Below are 23472 nucleotides of genomic sequence, written 5' to 3' on the forward strand. Positions count from 1 at the left end.
ATGATGGTCTTTGGCATGGACATTGGCGGAAAATCTTCTTGGTGTACGGGAAGTGATGAATTGAAACTCAACACTAAAATATAAAACAAATAGGCTCCAGATGAGTAAAAGTCTGACTTGCAAACAAGATGAAGAAGAACGATGATAATGTCGTTCTCACGGAGTAGTTTCTGAAGCCACATTACATAATGTCTTGAAATAGTTTCTACATTTCTAAAGCTGTATTTGCCCTTGCTACATGGTCAGTCTCAGGTGTGGAAAATTTGATGGGCCTTTCGTCACAGTTTGTGGAATTTCTTTTGCCTCCAGCTTTGACATTTGTTGTTTTAAGGAGACTTTTGTTGTAATTGGGCACGATAAAGATCCACTGGTTTAATCTTTAAAACCTTTTTTTCTAACAAGTTACTGTATTTTATAAGCTTATTATGTTTTTTTTTTCATTTCAAATCTGAAACTATCTAAAATTATAACTGTTAAATAAATGTAGTGGAGTAAAAAGTATAATATTTTGCTGAGAAATGTAGTGGAGTAGAAGAATAAAGTAACAGGAAAAATTACACTTTTAAGTGAAGTACTTGAATACAAGTATAGTACTTTCAACTACTAAGTTTAATGATATAAAATAAATATATATCGAAGACCTGATGATCCCCAGCCTCAATGCTCAGGAGAATTGTGATCTTCAAGCTGTAAAGAGTCATGCGTAAGGAAAATGCAGCACATGTACAGTACATGTACAGTACATGAGGAATATGCACATACCAGAAAGTAATATGGCAACTACCAAAGCCCCTATGTATAGCACAGGAGGTAAAAAACTCACCTTGCAGCTTTGATCCAATAGAGAACAAAAGTCAACAGCAATGGGAAATGGTAGATAAGCTAAGTGAGTTTGCCCTTCATAACAAAATTGTACTTTGGTACAGGAATTGCTTTAGAAACACCCTTCAGAAATAGCCATCATCAAGCTTGTCGACACTCCAGGTGGTTTCTTCAACACCAGAGAGACTTAAAGAGGGAATTCACTTCTGTACAGAGCAGCACTACACCTGCGTGTCTAGATATAGACACAGGGCAGGGAGACTGAACAACAAAAATGAGTGTCCCATTCTCTATTAAAACAGACTTTTATTGATGCAATGTTCTGCTTGATGGAGCTCTGAATAAGTTGGCTACCACATCATGAAGCAGCTCATGTTGTGGTTGTATTGCTAAATTGCGAGGGACAAGAGACAAATTGAGGTGGGTGGGGGTTTAATTCACTGCATGATATTGCTGCGGATGTTCTCCAACACAAAAATTGGGCTGAAGATGATGAGGTCAATAATAGAAAAATAAAAATAACACTGAGATGGAACAGACTCCAATTTTGAGCCAAACTTTGACATTTCAAGTTCATGAGGACCGGCCCCAGGCCTCAAGACGATCGATCACATCGCCACAACTTTTTTCCATCCTGCTGTGTATTGTAAAGCCAACTAGTCTTGCTGATGAGAGGGGACAAGCATCTTCTCCAGAGCTACCACTAGAGAACAGCTTTGACGTCAGTACTCAACATCAGTATCAGATGTAAAGAAATACTACCATCGCCCAATTTCAAGTGTTAAACCTGCTGTCTGTCTGCAGAGAGGTTTAAAAGAGGAGCAGTATATGCTGCTGTCCTTTTTCATACAGTGGTGTAGTGTAGCCATATAATATGCTGGTGGATTATGTGATGTGCATCTGTTTGAGATTTAAGATTGTGGGCTTTTGTTTCATGGCACTCGGGGTCAATCCAGCAGTATTTTTGACTAGTGCTTGATTTTTGAGCTGCAAAGTGTGTTTCCACCTCTAATCAAATGAATGCTAATATTAAGCTTTGGTCTCCTCAAGACTTGAAGTTTTCCATACCGGATGAATAAAGATTTCTTATAAGAAGGTTAATGAAGGATATAAATGACTGGAGGGCTGCAATTAATGATTTTTTTATTATTATTATTTACTAATCTTGTGATTACTTTCTAATCAGGGGTCTCAAACTCAATTTACCTGGGGACCGCTGCAGGTGGAATCTTGGTCAGGCTGGGCCGCATCAAGAAAAAAAAAGAGCACAACTGATCCAATCTTCAACATGAATGTTTCTTCTGAACATGAACTGTTCCTCTGAATTTGAACATTCCTTTCTGAACATGAGCGGTTCTTCAGAACATAGGCTTCTCTTGCCTACTCCTTGCTGCCAGAGACCTAGCAGCGCTTCCTCTCACACAGCTGAGACACATTTGGCTTGAGGGAGGAAACAGTTGAAACCCTCAGTATGGCTTGAAGATGTTCATCAGTAAGTCTGGACCTGTACTTTGACTTATTGAAGTTCATGGTGGAGAAGAGCTTTTCACATAGATATGTGCTCCCAAAAAGGCACATGGTCAGCTTGAACATCCTGGAGAGCTCAGGGAAGGTGGGATTGCAATTCTCTCAAAAATTGTCCAAGCTTGTCTGCGTTTCCACTCCCCTCCCTGAACTTGGCTTTGAATTCAGTATTGCACTGCAGGTCAATGAGCTCCATTTGAAGTACAGGAGGAGCATCTTGCACATCGAAGGAGAAGGGGTCAACACAATTTGAAAAGTGTCTCTATGTGTCTAGAAGTCAGCAAACCTGCAATCAAATTCCTCCTGTAGCTTTATAATGGCATCAGCATACTTCTCACCACTGAATGGTGTGCCCACATCCATGAGTGCCTTGCATGCTGGGAAATGGCAGAGGTTTGTCTGAGAGAGCTGGGCTTTCCATAACACAAGTTTTGTGAAGAATGCCCTCACATTGTCATAGGCAGCACTGACAAGCTGCCCCTGGCCTTGTAACTTCTTGTTCAGTACATTCAGCTCCTGTGTGATGTCAACAAGAAAAGCTAAGTCCATGAGCCATTTGGGATCACTTAACACAGGAACAGCCATCCCATCCTTCTCCATGAAGGCAGGGGTGCAACTACCCAGTGTCAGAGGGGTATGCAACAACAATTTTGGCACGAAAATGAGGAGGACTCAGAGCTTGAACTGGACATTTAGTTTTGTGTGGTGTAATAGAACTCTTACCGGATGTCATCACTGGCCGCCTCTCTACTTGATGCCATTGCTGACCTCATGTCTGTCTCATTCACTCCTTGCCTGTGTTCTTTTCCACTAAAACATATTGTCAAACAAACGTTATGTAATATATATTCCATATTAGTTTTTCCATATTAATATTAAGAAATTAATCTGTTGGTATCAAGTGGCTCCCCCTACACTTCCACCTAATGTTAGACCAACCTGTTGCCTTCCCCTGTTTTTCCTGGTTCACCATCTTCACACCTGAATGAAATGAACTCACTGTTAAATATAGCAGCCTAAATTCAATTCTTATCAGCGTAGTGATGGCATCCGATAAGACAACTCTTATGCAGTAAGGTTGTGCTGCTGTTGAAATTACATTCACATTTTGGATTTTAAAAGTACAAATATGGAGAGCCACTTAGCACAGACCTAACAGACCAGAGATGTGACCCTGTAATTACAGCTTCCATGTCACCCAACAGATGTAACTATAGCCTGTATGTCTAACAGCACAGCTAACATGAACAGCTAATGGTAAAACAAAATCTATTAATGATTCCATGGTAAAATTAATTTTACATTTTTTGTCATTTATTTATTGCATGCTATGCCCCCTCCCGCCCCCCGCTCCCTCTTCTATGTCAACATTCTATGATGGAATCTTATGAGATAGGGTTATCTCATAAGAAGGTTAGTCTTCTAAAATGTTATATAACATTGAGGAAATGCAGAAATGATTTAGAAACAGCAGCTACATATAGAAAATACCAAAACAATATTTATATTTTTTTTACCATCGCTTTGGGGCCCCCATGCGCTGCTGCGACCCTATGCGCTGCATATAGCGCATACCCACACATCTCAATTTAAAAAATCTCTTCAAGACGTTTCCCCTACTGAGCCAACGTACCTCAGTGAAGTAGAGCACATCCTCACATTCTGACTCTATTTCCTCCAAAAAAGGCGCAGAACTGCTGGTGCTTTAAGCCCCTAAATCTGATATGGTTGATGCATTTCACAACAACAGACATCACATTGTCAAACCTCAGGCATTTGCCGCAAAGGGCCTGCTGATGGATAATGCAGTGCAGAGCAATGGCCTCCTCTACATTCGCCTCTTCCAGTTTACTTTGAACAAGTGCCACCAGTCCATTTTTCCTTCCTGTCATTGATGGCGCTCTGTCGGTTGTTATTCCAGCAAACCTCTTCCATGGCAAACCGGCATCCTCAATAGCACCACACAGTTGGTGGAATATCTCCTGAGCGGTGGTCTGGCCATGCATTGGAATCGCAGCGAGCAACTCCTCGATCACATCAAAATTGTCGTCAACACCACGGACATATACTAAGAGCTGAGCAGTGTCAGTGTTGTCCATTCTCTCATCAAGAGCGACTGAGTATGCACAAAAACGTTTGGCTTTCTCACACAGTTGATCATGTTTTCTGACAGGTCAGAAATACGCTCTGCCACTGTGTTCGCTGAAAGGCTGATGTTGCTAAAATTACCTTTTATTTCCCCGACAGACTTTACTTGCAGCTAGTAACATGCACTTTTTGATGAACTCGCCTTCCTTGAACGGCTTGCCGGCCTTAGCAATCATCTCACTCACCATGTGGCTAGCTTCGACTGCGGCTTCGTTCTCTTTGTTTGCTTTCTTGAATACGTCTTGTTTCCTCAATAGACATTTTTTTAAGATTGGCGACCCAGTCCTTTCTCTCATCTCCCTGGTATTTTGTATTCTCCTCAGCATGTCTAGTTGAGTAATGACGTCTGATGTTATATTTCTTGTACACTGCAACTTGCTCTGTGCATATGCAACCCACTCTCACGGCAGTTTGTGTAAATGTCAACGTTATTCTTAATCTATTGATACGTGTTCACAGAGACGTTTTTCTCGTTTTTTACGTGTAAATATCACGTTATTTTCTCGGGGAAAGGACGCCGGGAGGTGGCCGAAAAGGAAGCTCCATAAGCCGGGCGGCGCCCGCCAGGCGGCCTGCTGGGGACGCGCCACAATAACGGGATGGCGGAGGTTGGGTTTAGGAAAAACATTACGGGGAAAGGGCGCCTTAAACGCCGGGAGACGCGCCACAGTAACACGCGGGACAAAACGCCACACGCAGGGACGCCATCCCCGGGAAACAAAGCGCCACACGCGGGACGCGATCCCCGCTCGCCTGGGTGAAAGTCCTGTGTTGTTTGACCCATCCACCATCCCGACCAACCTCCCTATGCGGATTTTTGGCTTTTTATATTACTCCCTACCATTTTCGTGCTGTGGCCACAAAATATGCTTCCCATTGAAATACATTACTTCACATTATCGTGTTGTCCACCACGTAAAAACTGACAAAAACGTCTCCGTGAACATGTATCAATAGATTAAAATAACGTCACATTCACACGAACTGCCATGAGACCGGGCTGGCATATGAGACATGTAGGGGTGCCCCTGTGCTCAAGAAAAAAATATTCCGTCTCCCGCTTTCCTGAAATTGCCCGTGCTCGTCGCCAACCTTTCTCTTCGCGGCACGTTTTGAGAGAGACATGACTGGAACTGGGTGATGGCATATATTTTCCGTCACTCCGGAACACGTTTCAACCAAGTGACTAACGTTGATACTTCCCCAGGTACTTCGCGGTTGGCTAGCTTGACAACCGTTGACAACAAACGGCGCTGTAAGGAGATTATTTATGGTGGCCCATAAGTGACAAACGCAATGACAAAAATTTGCGTTTCAGAACAACGCGCGGGCCGCACTAACACTAAACTTTGATGTCAAGTAGGGGGCCACAATATATCATCCCGTGGGCCTCAATTGGCCCCCGGGCCGCGAGTTTGAGACCCATGTTCTAAATTAATCTATTAATGGTTTGGTTTAAAACATGTTAGAAAACACTGATAAGGGCCCTTGTTTTTTTTCTGAGCAACAAGCCCAATGATATTCAATTTGCAATAACAAGAAGCTGAAACTCAGTGATGGTTGGCACTTTTGCTTGTGCTTTTAATCATCTCCTCAAAAAAGCTATTGATGAAAATGTTCGTCACGAAAATAATTTCAATAAATATAGTGGTTCATGGATCCAGCTGTGTTTCATTATAAAATAAAACTACAGATGCGATGTAAGGGCATTTTCAGTTTAGATTTGTGTAAAAATTGTAAACTGATCCTCCTCTGTAATATCAGGCAGCTCTGTAATAAACCCCTGAACTTTTATTTAAAATGAATCCGTTTGGAGAGTCTGGTGAGCTGATAAAACGTGACTAATGACTTATTTTTTCATTACCATAAAACATCTACCCTACTCTAGCTATATCACGGCCTCACTGTGGAAGTCATTTGGCATCATATCTCCAACGGCCTGTCCCCTGAAGCTGGGGTTGAGCCGGGGAAAACGGAGACAGTTGGGGCCTGGTGATATAACTTCCTGTGTGTTTGAGAGGTCTGTGGTCCGTGTGATCTGGTTTAGATGGAAACGTTCTGTCTGGATCACAGTAGGCTACGGGTTTCCTGTCCTGTCCCTTCACTACTTTGCTACCCAGAGCACACTTCTGCTTACTCAGGCGAGCTGTGGTTCAGGTTTTCATGCATAATAACACTGGCTTGATATTCAACTCCTGGCTGTTTGACAAGTGGAAGTTATTATTATTCATCTAACATTTATTAATATTGCAGCTTTTGGAGCAGTTGTGATCTTTGCATACAATAGTTCTGACTAGTTATTGAGGTTAGGTCTGCTTTAAAAAAAACTATCCCTGCATTGTGCAATTCCATAATAAAAAGTAAACAAAAACATAAACATTCTCTGTATATTTAATCAGTCGCAGGACTTCATGTACTTCATTTAGCAAATGCCTGTTCTTTGCACGACTGAGAAATGATGGATGTGGAGAACTGGAAGAAAAGGATAAATTGTTAATCATCATAATTAAGCTCGAAAGCATTTTAATTTCACTAATGTTTGCGGGAAAGTTTTCCTTCCACAGAAGAAAACAGACAAAGGGTGTGTGTGTGTGTGTGTGTGTGTGTGTGTGTGTGTGTGTGTGTGTGTGTGTGTGTGTGTGTGTGTGTGTGTGTGTGTGTGTGTGTGTGTGTGTGTGTGTGTGTGTGTGTGTGTGTGTGTGTGTGTGTGTGTGTGTGTGTGTGTGTGTGTGTGTGTGTGTGTGTGTGTGTGTGTGTATTATCATCCCTGTTCTCTTTGGCCTTTGTCTCATCAACTTCTAGGTGGTGAAGCTCTTGAGCAACAAGCGTTCACAGGCTGTGGGTATTCTGATGTCCAGCATTCATCTTGATATGAAGGACATCCAGAATGGTAAGTGTTATCATAAGGTCATCTATCTGAACCAGGGATGCACCGAATCCAGGATTCGGCTTAGGCTTTTTGACGGGGTTCGGTTTCTGCCGAACCTTAGAATTTTTTTCCACCAACCCTATGCTGGTCAATGTAATGACGCCGCCGTTGATTACGGAAAGGTGTTTACGTAGGTGGAACGTTCAATGCAGTAGGCTGTGAGAAAGTGAAAATGGAACTCATGAGCAGAAAAAAGTTTTGTTTGGCAGTACTTTCAGTCAAAAGAAGACAATTCAAGTCGAGCTACATGTTCAATTTGCAATGCCGTTTTTGTCTCATGGTGGCAAGGATCTTAAACAATACATAACATCGCCGCTGTTAAAACATTTGCGTATGAAACATCCGAAAGAATATGAGTTGTGCATGAAGGAATCTACAGACAGCAGTTAAAATGCAGCAACTTCAGGTAAAGGAAGGACAGTCACAGGCACAGCTAAAAACTTGTGTTAACCAGACGACCATTACCAGCTTTGCTAGCCCTACACAAACTGTCAAAATAGTTTTCCCACTTGTCTTCCTGGCATAATGTTGCCTATTCTTTTTCTTTTTTTTTTTTTTTCAGTTAAAATAAAATGAAAAATACACTGCTGTGGACATTGTTTACTTAATTAATGTGTTTACTGTGTTATTAGACTGAGGATGGGAGTAGGATTTGGTATTCGGATTTGGCAGAATCTTAACCAGTGGATTCGGTATTCGGCTGAGCCCCAAAAATCTGGATTTCGGTGCATCCCTAATCTCTATAATTATTTGAGAAGAACTCTGTGACACAGGTTACAGTAAAACAACACAATTGTGGAAACCGTATGATGTGTCTGCACACTGTATAAAACGCAGTTGTATTGGCCGTTTACTACAATATGCAGGTGGTATTAAAAGAAACAGCACTGTCCTAGTCAATGTGGGGAAAATGGCAGATATCTGTAAGAATAGACTTTGTCTAGAATAGATTTGTCAGTGATTAATTCATTATTTATTTTCTCATTTTCCCAAACATATACAGTATAATAGTGTTGACATTGATTTTATCTGTATTTCATACAACAAAAAGGCATGCCTCTGTTGTATTTCTGCTTTGTAGCGTAAGAGTGTTATATTAAATTCACTACATTCATTAATGTAATAACTTTGGTGATCCTTTCATTTTAAAGGTCCCACATTATGCTCATTTTCAGGTTAATACTTGTAATTAGGGTTTCTGTTTGAACATGTTTACATGCTTTAATGTTCAAAAAACACATTATTTTTCAGGTACTGTCTGTCTGGATATACCTGTGTTCACGCTCCGTATTAGCCCCCTCCCGAAAAAGCCCAGTCTGCTCTAATTGGTCTTCCACATCTGCACCTTCTGAGTCTCTGCATTGCAGCCAGGGAATGATTATACCGGCACTGTAGCGATACTTTCTGCCTATACACTGCCTACTGTTGTCATAGTATGTCTTTTGGTAAACGGCTATCTTCAGAGAGAAGGGTTGTATCTTCCTCCTTTTTTATAGAGAATACACAGCCATCCCCAGGTGTGTATTGGAGGTACTAACATACAATAAACGGTAGACACTTTCATCCATAGCACACTGTAAAACCACATCCTTAAACCAAAACATCTTTTAGTACACTTTTTGTATTCAAAATTAAAATGTTGGCCACAGTATTGAGATATTGTTTGGTTTTGGAGTGCTGCTATCCCAGTTAATAAAATACATCTTGTTCTCTGTCTACTGGGAAGTGAGTAAGACTGAGTATTGGGTGAGGTCATTGCCAAAGCCTAAACCTCCCGCCAGTAGTTAGTTTTATCACAAGTCATAATGTCACAAGGCATCTGAAATGTTTTTCCTTTATTCTCCCCCCTGTCTGTTTTTCTTTGCGCTAATTTTGCATAATCCCTCCCCATCTAACATCCACGTCGTTTTTCTCCTTGGTTCTGTCTTTCTCTGAGTTCTCACCATCTTGTCTAAGCGGCTTTGTTAAAGTGAAGTCATTCAGGAGATGTTGATGGAAACAGACTGTTTTCCTGTTTTAGTTACTCTCTGATTGCTCTCCAGTCGTTGCTCATCCATGTGTCTAAACACTCTTTCTCATCTCCCCATCCTTCAGTAAAGCCTTTATTACAGCTTCAAATCTTTATCTCAGTGGTAGCTGGGTAGGTTACATTAAAATAAATGTGCATCACAGAAATCATGGTTGGTACATATTATACACGCAATAAACAGTTACTCGGTGGAGCTTTTTCGTCTGCAGTATCTTCTTCTTTGATGCATCCATCTCAGGTCAGAGTAGAAGGGCAAGGGGGCGGCACTCATCAGCACTGTCATTCATCACCTATGTTAGGACAGTTTTTGTCATAGTGAATAATTAGCGCTGATTGGAAACATCAGTGTATCATGTAGAGTAAGATCACAGGAAAGATATCTGTGGTTTGGTGGTGAAATACTCAATATTGTGTGCTTGTTATTCCACAAAACACTGGCATGTCCACTGCCTTGCACAAATAACGTGTTTTTATTTACTTTGTAATGCATTTTAATTGAATGATTATTAGGTGTAAATAATTATAGCCTTAAAATACTCATTATTTCACCAAAAGAACAAAACCTGAAAGATTATGTATTAGCAATGCTATTGTTTTCCCATTCCTGAAATGATCTCATGTTCCCTCGTGCCGTTAGAGGTTTAAGATGATTAAAGAATTTAATTTGTTTACAAAAGAGGCAGATTCGTTCTTCAAAATTTTGTAATTGTCCCTTTCAGTGTAGTGAATCATTGTTTTATTTCCTCTTTATTCCATGATGAAGACAATGACTAGCAAAGCCATCATCACTTGAATATCTCTGGCGTGAAGAAAAACAACTTCTGAATCATTGATTTAAATTGTTTGTTTTATGACAACCCAATTGCTCAGTGAGGAGTCAACACATCTTTCTTTTCCTCACAGCTGATGTTGTTTGTTGTCAGACTTGGCCGACACTCTGCGTGTTTCATAGGACACTTCTGTGCGGTGTCTGCTTCCTGTGAGGCTTTGGAGCTCCAGTCACAGTATTAGATGGTGGTTGCCGGCGCCATGCTGGGGTTGAATGTGGTAGTCGGGGTAGACCCAGGCAGATGGGTCTGGCTTTTGGTCATAAGAGGTCTGTGTCAGAGTGATGATACAGCTTTCTCCCATGTCTTTTTAAAAAGCTGTCTCCAATCAAACCAGCCAGCCAGACTCTGGTTCAGATAGTAATGAAAACCAAATGGTAACAAGAGAAGAGTGCGAGAAACAGAAATGGGGAGAGAGTCATAGAGAAGGAAGTTATTTCTGTGGTGGCGTTGGAAGAGGAGAGAGTGTGAAGAGGTTAGAGAGTGACAGCAAAGAACTGGGAAATAACTAGTGGATTTGCCCTTGTGGCACAAGAGTGAGGAGATTAAAAAGGCAGCAGGATTATATAAAGAGAGATAAAGAAATATCAAAGCTAAAAACACTGACTGGAACAGTACAAAAGTCACTCCAGGTTTTTCCAAATGCCTGCCCTTTCTCTAATTTAGTTTTTTTCAAGTTCTTCTTTATTCTTTTTACTAAAGTTAAAGCTTATAAGAATTCCACTCACAAAGCATAAGATGTGATGCAAAGTGAACATTGTGCATTGAGTCCATTACTCCAAGTTGCTTTATCCCTTCTGACACTAGCTTTTCCCCCTGTACCTCTACAGCAAATCAGCAGATCAAAACAATGTGACACAACACAGCACGATGAAATACATATATAGGTGTCGAGTGCTTCGCTGGGTGATTGTGCGTACAGCAACACCTCAGCCTCAACACCGCAGACCCCCGGGCTCTGTTTGTCTTTAAACATTTACTTTCAAAGGATTAATGCTCTTGGGCGCCAGGTCCTCGCGCCGAGACAAAAAGGCGACACCAGGAATTCAAACACAGGAGTTCAAACACAGATCTTTGAACCTTTGACAGATTTCTAAGACCTTCGTATTTATGTTTTAGTTTGTGGCCCCTTCCATGCTATCGTGATGAGAGCAGATATCTATGTAACTCACAGCATGCGGCACATGACACTTTATGTGGGATTGCAGGGAGAATTTTGCCCTTGTTTCATGCCACCTTCAGCTCCAGCAAAGCAACAAAACAAAGATTTTATAAGGTGTTCTGCCAATGTTGGTAATCATTGTTTCAGTCAAAGCTAAATGTTCTAATCTTGAGATTATAATTGCGGAGCCCTGTTTAATGTTGCTGTGATTTCTGACTTGTTAATGGTATTCCTCGAAGGTAGCGGAGAATTGTCATGACATGCTTTAGTGTTAGCATTAACCATGTCTTCCTCTCCTTTCATCCACAGCCGTCCTAAATATGGACAACACTGTCGTTGATCTGGAGACTCTGCAAGCCCTTTATGAAAATGTGAGTACAGGATATCCAACAGGTTGTGGAGCTTTGAATTGGAGCTATGTCTTTATGGTTACGGCAGTCATAAAAAAAATTTACTTTTGCAATTTTTTTACTTTAAAGGAAGGATGATCAAGGCTCATGTGGACAGTGTTTCAGTAAAGTCAGTAGACCAGTTAAAAGACAGTATCCCAAACTGACATACATTTCTGCACTTTCTTGCTAATACAGAACCATATAAATACAGTGTTGAGCAACAAACCCAGTCAAATTATACAAAGTAACACCACTGACAGCTCAGGCTGATCTTGAGTGCAGCATTCGGTGTGGGAAAACCTTAGTCTTTTTTTCTTCCTCTGTGGTTTGCAGTAGAAGTATTATTTTTGCAGCAGTAACAGTTTGCTTGTGACAAATAGAATGATTTATGGTTACACATGTCATGCCGTAAAGGAATAACAGGCAATCATTGTATTATAGAATGAAACCTAAGAAGGCTCAACAAGCCATAATATCAACAAAATGGCAAAAAATAATAATTAATCAGCTGTTAGTGTTGTTTTATTTGGCAGTTCCCTGAGGGTAAGCCACAACCAACTGCCAAAGATTATCAAAAAGCTGAACTTTTGTATACAGTGTAGGTGGGGAAAAAAATCCACTTTTTAATTAAATTGGAATGTTCATATATACGTTAATATAAAGCAATATGTTTTTGGTCATATGGAGATGTCACTTCAATGTGAACATATTACTTTATGTGGAGTTCTTATTCCATGTTCCACTTAAAAGGGGGAACTAAAGGAAGTGTGCAAAACATAGAGGCGAGCCACAATCCATACTGTTATGTGTGCTATTTGGCGACAGAGTCCTGTGTAGGTCTGTCTGCTGGCCTGGAAGGGAACCAACACGTTTGCATAGTAAACATGTTTTCTTCACACTGGATTTGATTGACATCACTTTTGTAATACCCCTGTGCAGGGAAATGTTGGGAATACTCCAGTGTTTGATTCACATAGCTCCTCTTGAAAGTGCTGGTGTGGTTTAAAAAAAAAGAGTTAGAGAGAGTGAGAGACTAGACTGAACTTTGCCAAGTGAAATGACCACATTGTATCGTATAATATTAGCATAAAGAGAATTACGGAGTTGTCATCACTACTTTCCAATATGTCTACATTTTGGCTATGAAGGGCTCCTTGTATACAGTGAATACATATTCATCAAGCCTCACTGATAGGAAATCTCCCCCGCCCAGTGGAAATGGCTAAGGACTCGTTCGAAGTCAGGTCAGTAAATAATGGAACATGAAAACAGGCATGTTTTCCACATTTCAGCTGTAATACAGTTTTTAGATGCTGTGAAATTCCTGTGAATTGCTTTTTGGCACAACTACACAGGAAAGGCTTGGACCTTTGGCTGCCAGAGGCATATTAATAATGTTGATCATGGGAATGAGACTGAGGCTTGAAACAAGCTGTAGTTATGAACCAATGTGTCATAACTGAGGATCAAAAGTCTTCTAACCTCTACACTCACCCCAAGACTTCAAGCCCTCTCCCTCTCTCTCCTTCTCCCCCTTATGGCCTAAGGCTATGTTATTGAGTTGAGGAGCCAAATTGTTTCTCTTTTGTATTGCGAGACTCCATCCTGTCTGTGGGTCTCCAGCCCCCTAAACCACAGTTGGCAGCACAGTCAGCCTGTCTTGAGGAATGCGAGGGGCTTCTAATGGTTACACCCTCACTCACTGTGCAAGGAGCAAGATCACACACTGCAATCACTCTCTTTTTCTCTCACACACACAAACATGCTCGCAAACAAACATCTTGACCCACACAATTGTGCACTTACTGTACTGTATGCACACAGAGACAGAAACCCACACAGGCAGGGACAGAGCCGCGGAGTCTATGAGCTGCGGATTACAGCCACTCCTGTTCTTTGAACAATAAGCCACCGCCATTAAAGGGGGTCACAGTGATAGTGGGACACCACTCCCTCCCCTCTAATATCACAAGCCGTAATCTGGGTCCAGACTGGCTGTCTGAAGTTCAGACTCGTTTCAGCTGACGGTAGCTAAATGTCATGGAGGCCAGTTAGAGCCATAGTCCCTCCTACGAACTCTTACACTACAAATAATCACCTCATACTTTCTTTCTTTTTAACGACAATGCCTTGTGATGTCTAAATATATTTTGCATGTTTATAACATGATGCAATTTGTCAATTGGACACTATTCTTTGGCAGCTCAATGTACAAATAATCTCACAAATGTTGTTCCATTGAAAATTGAGTGGCATAAATAGTGATTAGGCCCTGGCTGGCTCTGTTTAGCCCTGCACTAGAAACCTGGCTAATGAATACCACTTGGCTACTGGTAGAATTCTGGCATCACAAATATCATCCTACTTTCCTTTGCATTTGATATTCCACATGGGACTGTATTTCTCATGCTAACAACCACTGCAACATGCCCTAGCAATTCAAAGATCACACGCTAATGCCTACTTGTCCCCAATTATACCAAACACTGCTGGGCTCCTCTGCTGCCCTTTGAAAAGGATCTGCTTTGTATTAAATATATTTACACTTGAAAACATCTCGAGAAGGCGAAGGAGAGCTTGCCCTCATCAACAGAAGGCAGCGGTGTGTAGAATACTAATCGGGCTCTCAGTGCGTTTGATGCTGGTGTTTGATGTTTTCCAAGGATCCATGCCGAGGCCAAACCCTAGAGAGAAAGATGGAAAGAAACCAAGAGAGAGAGCAGACTGCTGCGACTCGACTTTGGGGGTCCATGGGCTCTGGAGGGACTGAGAGTTTACATTCTCTTCCTGGGGATGGTTTTATTGTTTTGCCCATCTGCATCAGACACATTAACATCTATTATCTTTGCCTCTTGTGAAACAAAGTGGCATTTCTGGCCCGTTTTTTTCATACCACCTTGTATAAAACTGTGGTCCAGAGCCTGACAGCAGGATAATAGTCAGGAATTTAGTGTGGCTCAAGGCAGCTCTTTTAGCGTTTCTGAAACTTAAACTGTATAGACTGGCATTCGGTTGAGTTTAAGTACAAAACGACAGAATAATTTTTCGCTGGAGCTAAAGTTTGTCTGTAGACATAAAGAAATGGAGAACTAAACTGACAAAACAAACTGATCTCAAGTTTAGCTGCTCAGGGTCTTGTGATCACATGGCATGATCTTCATCAGCAGATGGAGTTTGCCCGGAATTGTAGATGTTCAAATGTCAATGTTTTCTGAGCGCTTTAAGGACTTGTTGTCCATGTTGGCTCCAAAGTTGAAGTTCAAGGTTCATTCTTGGCCCGGAAAACAAAAAAGTAATTGACAAAACATCGTCACCTCAAGGTCCAATTAGCTAGTGGCCGGTGCTGTTGATCATATCACATCTTCTTCATAAACTGACATCTATTTATTATTATTATTATTATTATTATTATTATTATTATTATTATTATTATTATTATTATTATTATTATTATATACTTCTTTGCTTGACTCTAGTGACTCAGAGGTCCTAATGATAAAAGTAACATCCAGGGTACTCTATCAATTTATCAAAGAACTGTAAAACTGGAATTATGCTTCTGCAGAGATGCACGTAAACTTCTTTGCGAACCTAGCACAGACATTTAGGGGGCATCGTAATGAGGCACCGGAATCCATGTTGCTATTCCTTCTGGTACATACCGGGCACTGGTGCCATATTAGCACCGGATTTTAACATGCGGCGTTAATGTGAACAGAAAATTGCGTTACCTGTATCTTTTCACGGCAAACGCGCATGTGTGGAAAGCGGTCGCACAACAGCTGAAATATTGCGTTGCTCACAAACGTAGTGTTTAAACTTTATGGAGACAACCAAATAAAATATTGACCTCTGGGTTTCACCTGCCTATATATCATACACTCTCATATTAACTTAATTTGCTTTTTCATTGCACAGAGAGCACAAAATGATGAGATGGATGGCATTAAAAAGCATATTAAATCCTCCAAAGACAAGGAGGATGCCAAGCCACTGGACAAGCCTGAACAGTAAGCGCCAAATCTACCTTCTGAACCAAACTCATTACATTACAGCGGTATCTTTAAATAGATGGTGACTGATCTTGTGCCTTTATCAGGTTTCTATTCCAGTTATCCCAAATCCCCAACTTCTCTGAACGAGTGTTCTGCATCCTGTTTCAGTCAACTTTCCATGAATGTATCACCTCAATCCTCCGCAAAATAGAAATCCTTCAGAGAGTATGCAAGGTGAGCCACTGGCCCTCTACTCATTTAATTTTCTTTTCTGTCACTCTATTTAACCTTCATGCCTCCATTGTGTGTGTGTGTGTGTGTGTGTGTGTGTGTGTGTGTGTGTGTGTGTGTGTGTGTGTGTGTGTGTGTGTGTGTGTGTGTGTGTGTGTGTGTGTGTGTGTGTGTGTGTGTGTGTGTGTGTGTGTGTGTGTCAGACTCTTCAGAATGGTAAGTGTGTATTCCAGGTGCTTGGCCTGGTGCTGGCTTTTGGCAACTTCATGAACGGAGGTAATCGGTCTCGAGGGCAGGCCGACGGCTTCACCTTGGACATTCTGCCAAAACTGAAGGACGTTAAGAGCAGTGTGAGTCTGTGTGTTACAGGGGTAAAGGCAAACATCACTCACTCTACAAGAGCAGACACTCTATTCAGTGTTATTCACAAGCAAACAGGAGACTGTAGTGTATGTGTGTAAAATACGCAAAGGATAACTTATGAGCTCCCACAGAAACCGCTTTATTCTGTAATTCACATTGTACTAAAAAAATAAGTGGTGTGGGAAAATGGCGATCTCAGTTTTACAGTTGTCCTATCTATGGTTGAGCCCAGAGCTGAGAGTCCAGGAGTTGAAAAGGGACCTTCATTGCTGCCAACTACAAGGACCATAACTGTGCAGATTTAGAGGAGAGGCCTTTCTGTTTATTGTTCTTATTCAATATCACAATGGGCTCAGCGTGCTCTTGGCACTGCCATATAAGGACACAGTGGTTTGAGTTTTTGTGGTGGTGGACCGGGTAAGGTATCCATAAAGAACATCAAACTTTCCACTAACTCAGAGTTATGACAGCCCAGCATAGTCATGTTTTGTTGTATTGCTTTTCCAATGCCATGATTTATCCCCAACTTCTATGACCACTGTTTCTATTGTTTGCCCTGCACAAATTGAAAGTCCCTGCTCCAAAATGATTAAATTAATAAATAAAGGGGTTTATTTATTTGGATCTTTTTCTTTCAGGATAACTCCCGGAGTCTTTTGTCCTACATTGTTGCTTACTATTTAAGGCACTTTGATGAGGTATGTTTTGCTTCCTGTTTATTTGAATCACTTTTCTGTTTTAGTCTGATTTGCTTAGAAATCCTTCCAGAGCTCTCATTTCATCTCCTCTCTTGCCAGAGGATACCATGGCTTATCCTTTATCAAATTATTTATTTTCTCTTTCTTCCTTTACGGCAAAAACAAATCTCTCTCCTTCCTTGGCTCTCTTTTATAATTCTCTTTCTATCTTTCACTCTTCATCTCCCGCTCTCGCTCTGCTTTGGTCTGGGTTCATTCAAACCTGCAGTCTGTTCATTGGCACAGCATCCAAAGGAGCGCTAGTGTAAATAATTAGGTTCTCCAGATGAGATGAACTCAGTAGAGTGCTGCTTGCCAAAATCAACCTGCATGACATGGCTGTAGCACTCATAATGGCCTTGTAGTTACTCTGATTTCTGCACCAAGCTTAATTGTCATTATCTGCTGTAGTTTTAGCCATATCTTCTGTGGGATGTTTGGACTGCTGATAAGAACATGTAGGGCTCTAAAGACATGTATTTCAATACTGCCTGGTGTGTACAGTGTATACTTGAGAGGCCCTCTGCCATTTGAGGACAATTGACTTTGACACTGGTGTTTTTTTTATTTTGTGCACAATTGTGCTTTGTGCTTTACCAGGATGCTGGCAGAGAGACGTGTATCTACTCACTGCCTGAGCCCCAGGACCTTTTCCAGGCCTCCCAGATGAAGTTTGAGGACTTCCAAAGAGATCTGCGCAAGCTGAAGAAAGACCTCAATGGTACTGTCGTCAACCTACATTACACAATATCCCCTCTGTAATTCCAAAACTTGGCCATGCCATATCCAGCAAATGGCAGATTTGGCAGGTGTCATATCATATTCCAAGATACCCTCACAAGGAAATTTACAGTATGCAGCAATAGATTATGTATTATTCCATGCACATACCACCTAGCACAATGGAAATACTTTTCCAAACCTGACCAGCTATGGTTATGTGTGGATCGTAGAGGCGGGTCAACAGAGAGATAGCATCTGTTTGTTGTACAGACGAGTTAACCAGAAGCAGATGTGACTTGTCAGATGTAGACTCCTGTTGGACCTGGTGTGCCTTTACTGTCCTCATGAAATAGAGATCAAAATATAGAGGGGGCAAGGTCCGGTAACTTCCACTAGCTGTGTACACTATCAAAGGTTCTGCAGCTATTCAGTAAATGGGAAAAGGCTCTCCTGTTGCTCTGAATCGCCTCACCCTGCAAGGCGCAAACCTCCAACACACAACAAGGAGACTGTTTTTGAAGGAGAATATCAGAAGACTCCTGCATGTATCCGTGCATGCTGTGCACTTTGCCCAGAGGGGGGGTTCCTAAATATGATTCATGGATGGACTGATTTAGTTAATGGCTGACTTTTCAATTGTTGTTCAATCAATTCCTGAACCTATACACATGGTTAATCTATTGCATAACTTTCCATGACTAACCAGCTTTTTTTTATATCATAAACATATAATTATTATATTTAGGTAAAACTTTTTATTAAAGTTTTGTCAGCACTAACCATCAACTTTAGGTGGGGGGAAAAAAACTAAATTATTGTTTAGTGGGTTTCACAAGCCAAGGAGTAAGCCATCATTTCTATTGAACTATGATTACAATAATGTAATCCCTCAATGAAGTCAAAATACAAAACTGCAGTCCCATTCATTTTGTGTTGGTATTTTTTTTTTTTAAATGCATACATTGTATAACATTAGTAAACGTATAAAAGAGGCTTATTAAGGCTAATTAAAATTTGGTCAAGAATGAGTTATGTTATTGCATATCGAGACGTCAGGAAAAAAGTGTGGAAATTGGATTATACTCGACATGCCAAACTGATTGGTTGAGTGAAAAGAGTCCTAATGAATGAGGCAGTTGGGAAATCCTTCCTTTCATTACTCTGTCTCAAGTCACTCCGAACACTTTCCAAGGACTGAAGTGCCTGTGTGTGTGTGTGTGTGTGTGTGTGTGTGTGTGTGTGTGTGTGTGTGTGTGTGTGTTTTTGTGTGTGTGTGTGTGTGTGTGTGTGTGTGTGTGTGTGTGTGTGTGTGTGTGTGTGTGTGTGTGTGTGTGTGTGTGTGTGTGATTCCCCAAACCTGGTCTGTTCTCTATCATGTTTTATGTATCTTTGCTGCTAAACCAATCAGGTGCCTGATCCATGTTGCCAAATATTGTTTTTCCTCTGCCATAATGATTCTTTAGGCTGTTCATTATTTGCAATGCATAAAGATGGAGTTGCTGGCAAGGGAAATGGACTTGTGTCTGCTTTGACCCCAGTGGCAGTGGCACATGCTGACCGTACATAAATACATCATCACATGCTATACCTGCAGACCTCTTCATTACCTAGCACAGCCAGCTGAATGCTCTAACAGACGTGGGCTTCGATGACAGTTCCCAGAGGGGGGTTCTGATTGGTAGGCGGTGCACAAATGGCCTTGGCTGGCCCGAAGGACATCAGTAAGCAACGCAGTGGAGAGAGCTCGCTGTGTACCTTTTTGGTTAAGGCACCATATGGTCTATGAGTTACCACTTGCCCAGTCCCGACCTCCCTGTTCCCTTAAGCGCCTCATGGCCTCTCCACCTATAAGGCTCTTGAGCGGAGTTTGTGTATCCGTAATGGTTGCAGATAGAGCGTGACGATAACTTTCTCCCGGGATCAGAGCGCAAGCCTTCCTGGTTCCTGGGGGTGCCTTATTAGTCATTATGGGTCATTAAGTCTTTGCCGACACTTATTCAGCAGAAATTCAGCAGGGACTTATCAAAGCAGGCTCAACTGGGGTGAAGTGCAGTGTAAAGTTTGCAATTACAACACAAATGCTGGATAACATATTATTGCTCTCAACAGACTTTTTTTTTTTTTTTTTCTCATCATGATCATGTCTTATTGTTTCAGTATGCTCGGCTGAGACAGAGAAGGTTTGCAAGTTTTCCTCTGAAGAGAACGTGCAACCCTTTAAGGACAAGATGGAGGAATTTCTTAGCCAAGGTGAGCCTGTTTTCCAAATCAATTGAATCTGATGATTAATAAGACTTTGATCAGTCTCATTAAAGGATAATCTATTTCTGTATTTTTCTTCTTGCCAACAAATCCCATCAAAAGACCAAAACCAACAATGAACAGATCCTACTAACACATTTTGTCTGTGTAGCCAACGCCTGATATATCTTATTGCTCTGTGCCATAGGCCTTTATGGTTGTCCAAAAACAAAGAACATCAGTCAGTCGCACCGTAGGTGACATGTTCCTTCATTTCCCTTACCATGGGCACTGTAGTGTATTTTTTTTATACATACACACTGTTCTTTAATGAAAAATTGCTATAGTATACTGTAGGTTTGCAACCTGTATGCAACCTTAATGTGTTGAGCTGGATAAAAATTGGCCTGGGGCTGAACAACACATGATAAGGAAGTTGGAAAATATTGTCTTTTCATGAGATTTGACAATTGAAAGAGAAAAAAAAAGAAAAACTCTATAGATAGATAGATAGATAGATAGATAAAATAATATAAAATAATATATAAAAATAAAAATAATATATATATATATATATATATATATATATATATATATATATATATATATATATATATATATAGAAAAAAAATGGCATGCCGTTTTGGAAATTATCATTTATAAGTAAAGTTTGAATATATAGAATGAAAGTCTGAATATATTGAATGATCCTTGCATATATTGAATGAACCTTGAATATTGAAAGTCTGAATATATTGAATAAAAGTTTGAATATATTGAATGAACCTTGAATATATTGAATGAACATCAGAATATATTAAATTAACATCAGAATGTATTGACTGAAAGTCAGAATATATTGAATGGATGTCTGAATATATTGAATGAAAGGCGTGTTGAGTGAGCCTGATGAAAGGGACCTGCCTGACCAAAGAGGTTCCTTTCATTTGGTCTTGATGAAAAAGTGAATAAACTTCTTCATTGGGAGAACGGTACTGGATACGGTTACCATTACTAGTGTTTTGGCCAATACATGCATTCGCCAGTGTGTTAATAATCTCTTCATTGCTTATAATTGCTGACACTAGATTTCTTGCTGAGTCGCTCATAGTGTCACACTTCGGTTAGGATTAATCACAACGAAAACACAAGATGGTGGCGGACAATGATGTCAGATTCCATTTCAACTTTCAGTCAATATATTCAGACTTTCATTCAATATATTCAGATTTTCACTTTCATTCAATATATTCAATTTTTACATATATATAATAATTTCCTAAACAGCATATATATATATATATATATATATATATATAAATAATAGAATATCACCAGCCTTATCCTTTTAATTTTTTGCCCATCAGGAGTTAAAATTTAAAGAAGCAAATAATTTATCCCTTCTGATTTAAAAAGTAGTCCGTGCTAGTGTACCCTTGGCATATCTACGCGAGTAAACGCAGCAGCTCATCAATCAGAATGATGTTAGTCTTCTATGTCTGCAGAAACCTATCAAAATCTGTTTCATGTCTTTTTCTGGTTGACACACACACACACACACACTTTGGATAACAGAGCCTGAGAGGTTGGAATAAAACTGACTTGTTCGGTACCTGATTCCTTTTCACTTTAGTACTTTTGACGTCAACTGTTATTGTCATGACATGTATATGTCATATGTTATTGTCATATATTTATCTTTTTTCCTTCTGTTAAAGATTTTCCCTCAGTTCCTGCCTTCCTTTATTTTTCCACTCTATCTGCTGTCCTGTTCTAATAACACGTTTTTTTCTTTGTCTGTCAGAGGAATGAGAGATTAGAAGCACCATGTTGCCTCCATGACCTCTTCTCTCTTTCCATCACTCCTTCACTCCTATTAGGAAATCAAATAAACCTTCAAAGGGAGGTGTTTACTAAGAGGGCTGTTAAAACAATGATGATGAATTGATTGTAAACGATGAGCTTTCTGTTCCATTTCCCATTCATTCCAACAAGAGTCTACAGCTATGCTAGTGGCTCTGTGCGCACAGCAATGATTACCATGTTCACTATTTAAGTTTGAAGTTAGTAAGTTTAACTTCAACTGTGTGTCATTTTCCCCTCAGTCTCTCTGACTGGACTGGAAAGTCAATGGAGCAAAAAGTTCAATTTCTGTGGAAATATTGCCACTCTACAGCGTAGTATAGGAAAAGTAGAATTCAAGATTAGTAATGCTGTTTACTCCTATCCTACCTCTTTTATGTCATGCATAACTTCAAAACAACAGACATCAGACAATTTATTCCTCTTTTTAGGTGGCAGAAGTGAAAAAATTGTTTGTTAATTTTAATGTGTTCTGGTTTTAAAATGATGAAGACCGTTGAACACTTAGATACCAAATAAGATGTAGGCTCTACAGAATGATGTTTTTTTTTTCAATAGCAACTATCATCTTTTTCCCAAATAATGTATATATTTTTTAGGAATTCTAGTATCCCCCCCCCAAGCCCTGAATGTTAACATCATCTGGCTCCGCCCCGGTATTGTTCAGCATGTTAGCATGCTAACATTTGCTAACTGGCACTAAAACAGTTGAATGTTGATGATGGGAATATTTTTAATGTTTCAGGTATGGTCATAAAAATTTGACCCGATGGCGCTAGATGAAAAGTCAGAGCATCATCAAATTCATCCTGAGGGGAACAGGAATGTTTGCAGCAAATCCATCCAATATCTCTTGAGACATTTCACTCAAAACAAATGGCAACCTAATCGTGTTGCTAGATGAAAAGTTTTGTGCCAATCCATCTATGTAGATGATGAGTAGCCTGACAAGCCAGCCCCACATCAAGATGTTGGGTCTGGGAACTCACCATTGACGGAGCTCAATCCGAGGGGCGGGATAAACTGTTGTCTTTCAAATTCCCTCAGCACGTAATAGGATAGAACTACAACTAGGCAGAGCAACGAAGAAGGAAGAGAAGAAGTTGAGCTAGTTTTAAGTTCTGAAGGAGGCTAACCACTACTACTAAATTTTTGTTCTAGATATTGTTCCGATAAAATCCACTGAAAATGTAGTCATGTTTATCAGTCATGTCCACCAGATGTCACACAGACATGCTTTTTTTCTTTCCATAATATGACATCTACAACAATATTGGGATATTGCAGTCCAGTTCAAAGGTGTAAGACTTAATTTGTTATGCTTGTTTTAACATAACATGCTAAATGTCATTCTTTATGTAGCATTGGATTTGACCTTGGCTACATTTAGTTGACTGTGACCAATCTTTCTGAAGGACCCAGCTCACAGGCCTCTCCTCCAACTGCTTTTGTATTCAGATGAGAATATAATATATAGCATATGTTC

General features: G+C 40.4%; 1 protein-coding gene across 2 annotated transcripts in view; it reads left to right on the forward strand.

The window, feature by feature from the left end:
- Positions 1-23472, forward strand: part of LOC120547728 (formin-2) — a 53928-nt gene that overhangs the window by 24177 nt on the left and 6279 nt on the right. For both annotated transcript variants that reach the window (XM_039783350.1, XM_039783349.1), the window contains exons 7-14: positions 7297-7384; positions 11751-11812; positions 15752-15843; positions 15933-16062; positions 16263-16409; positions 17061-17120; positions 17760-17880; positions 20040-20132. In XM_039783350.1, coding sequence (XP_039639284.1) covers positions 7297-7384; positions 11751-11812; positions 15752-15843; positions 15933-16062; positions 16263-16409; positions 17061-17120; positions 17760-17880; positions 20040-20132 — 793 coding nt within the window. The remainder of the gene's footprint in view (positions 1-7296; positions 7385-11750; positions 11813-15751; positions 15844-15932; positions 16063-16262; positions 16410-17060; positions 17121-17759; positions 17881-20039; positions 20133-23472) is intronic.

The sequence above is a fragment of the Perca fluviatilis genome, chromosome 19 (genome assembly GCF_010015445.1).
Source record: "Perca fluviatilis chromosome 19, GENO_Pfluv_1.0, whole genome shotgun sequence".
Taxonomy (NCBI): Eukaryota; Metazoa; Chordata; class Actinopteri; order Perciformes; family Percidae; genus Perca; species Perca fluviatilis.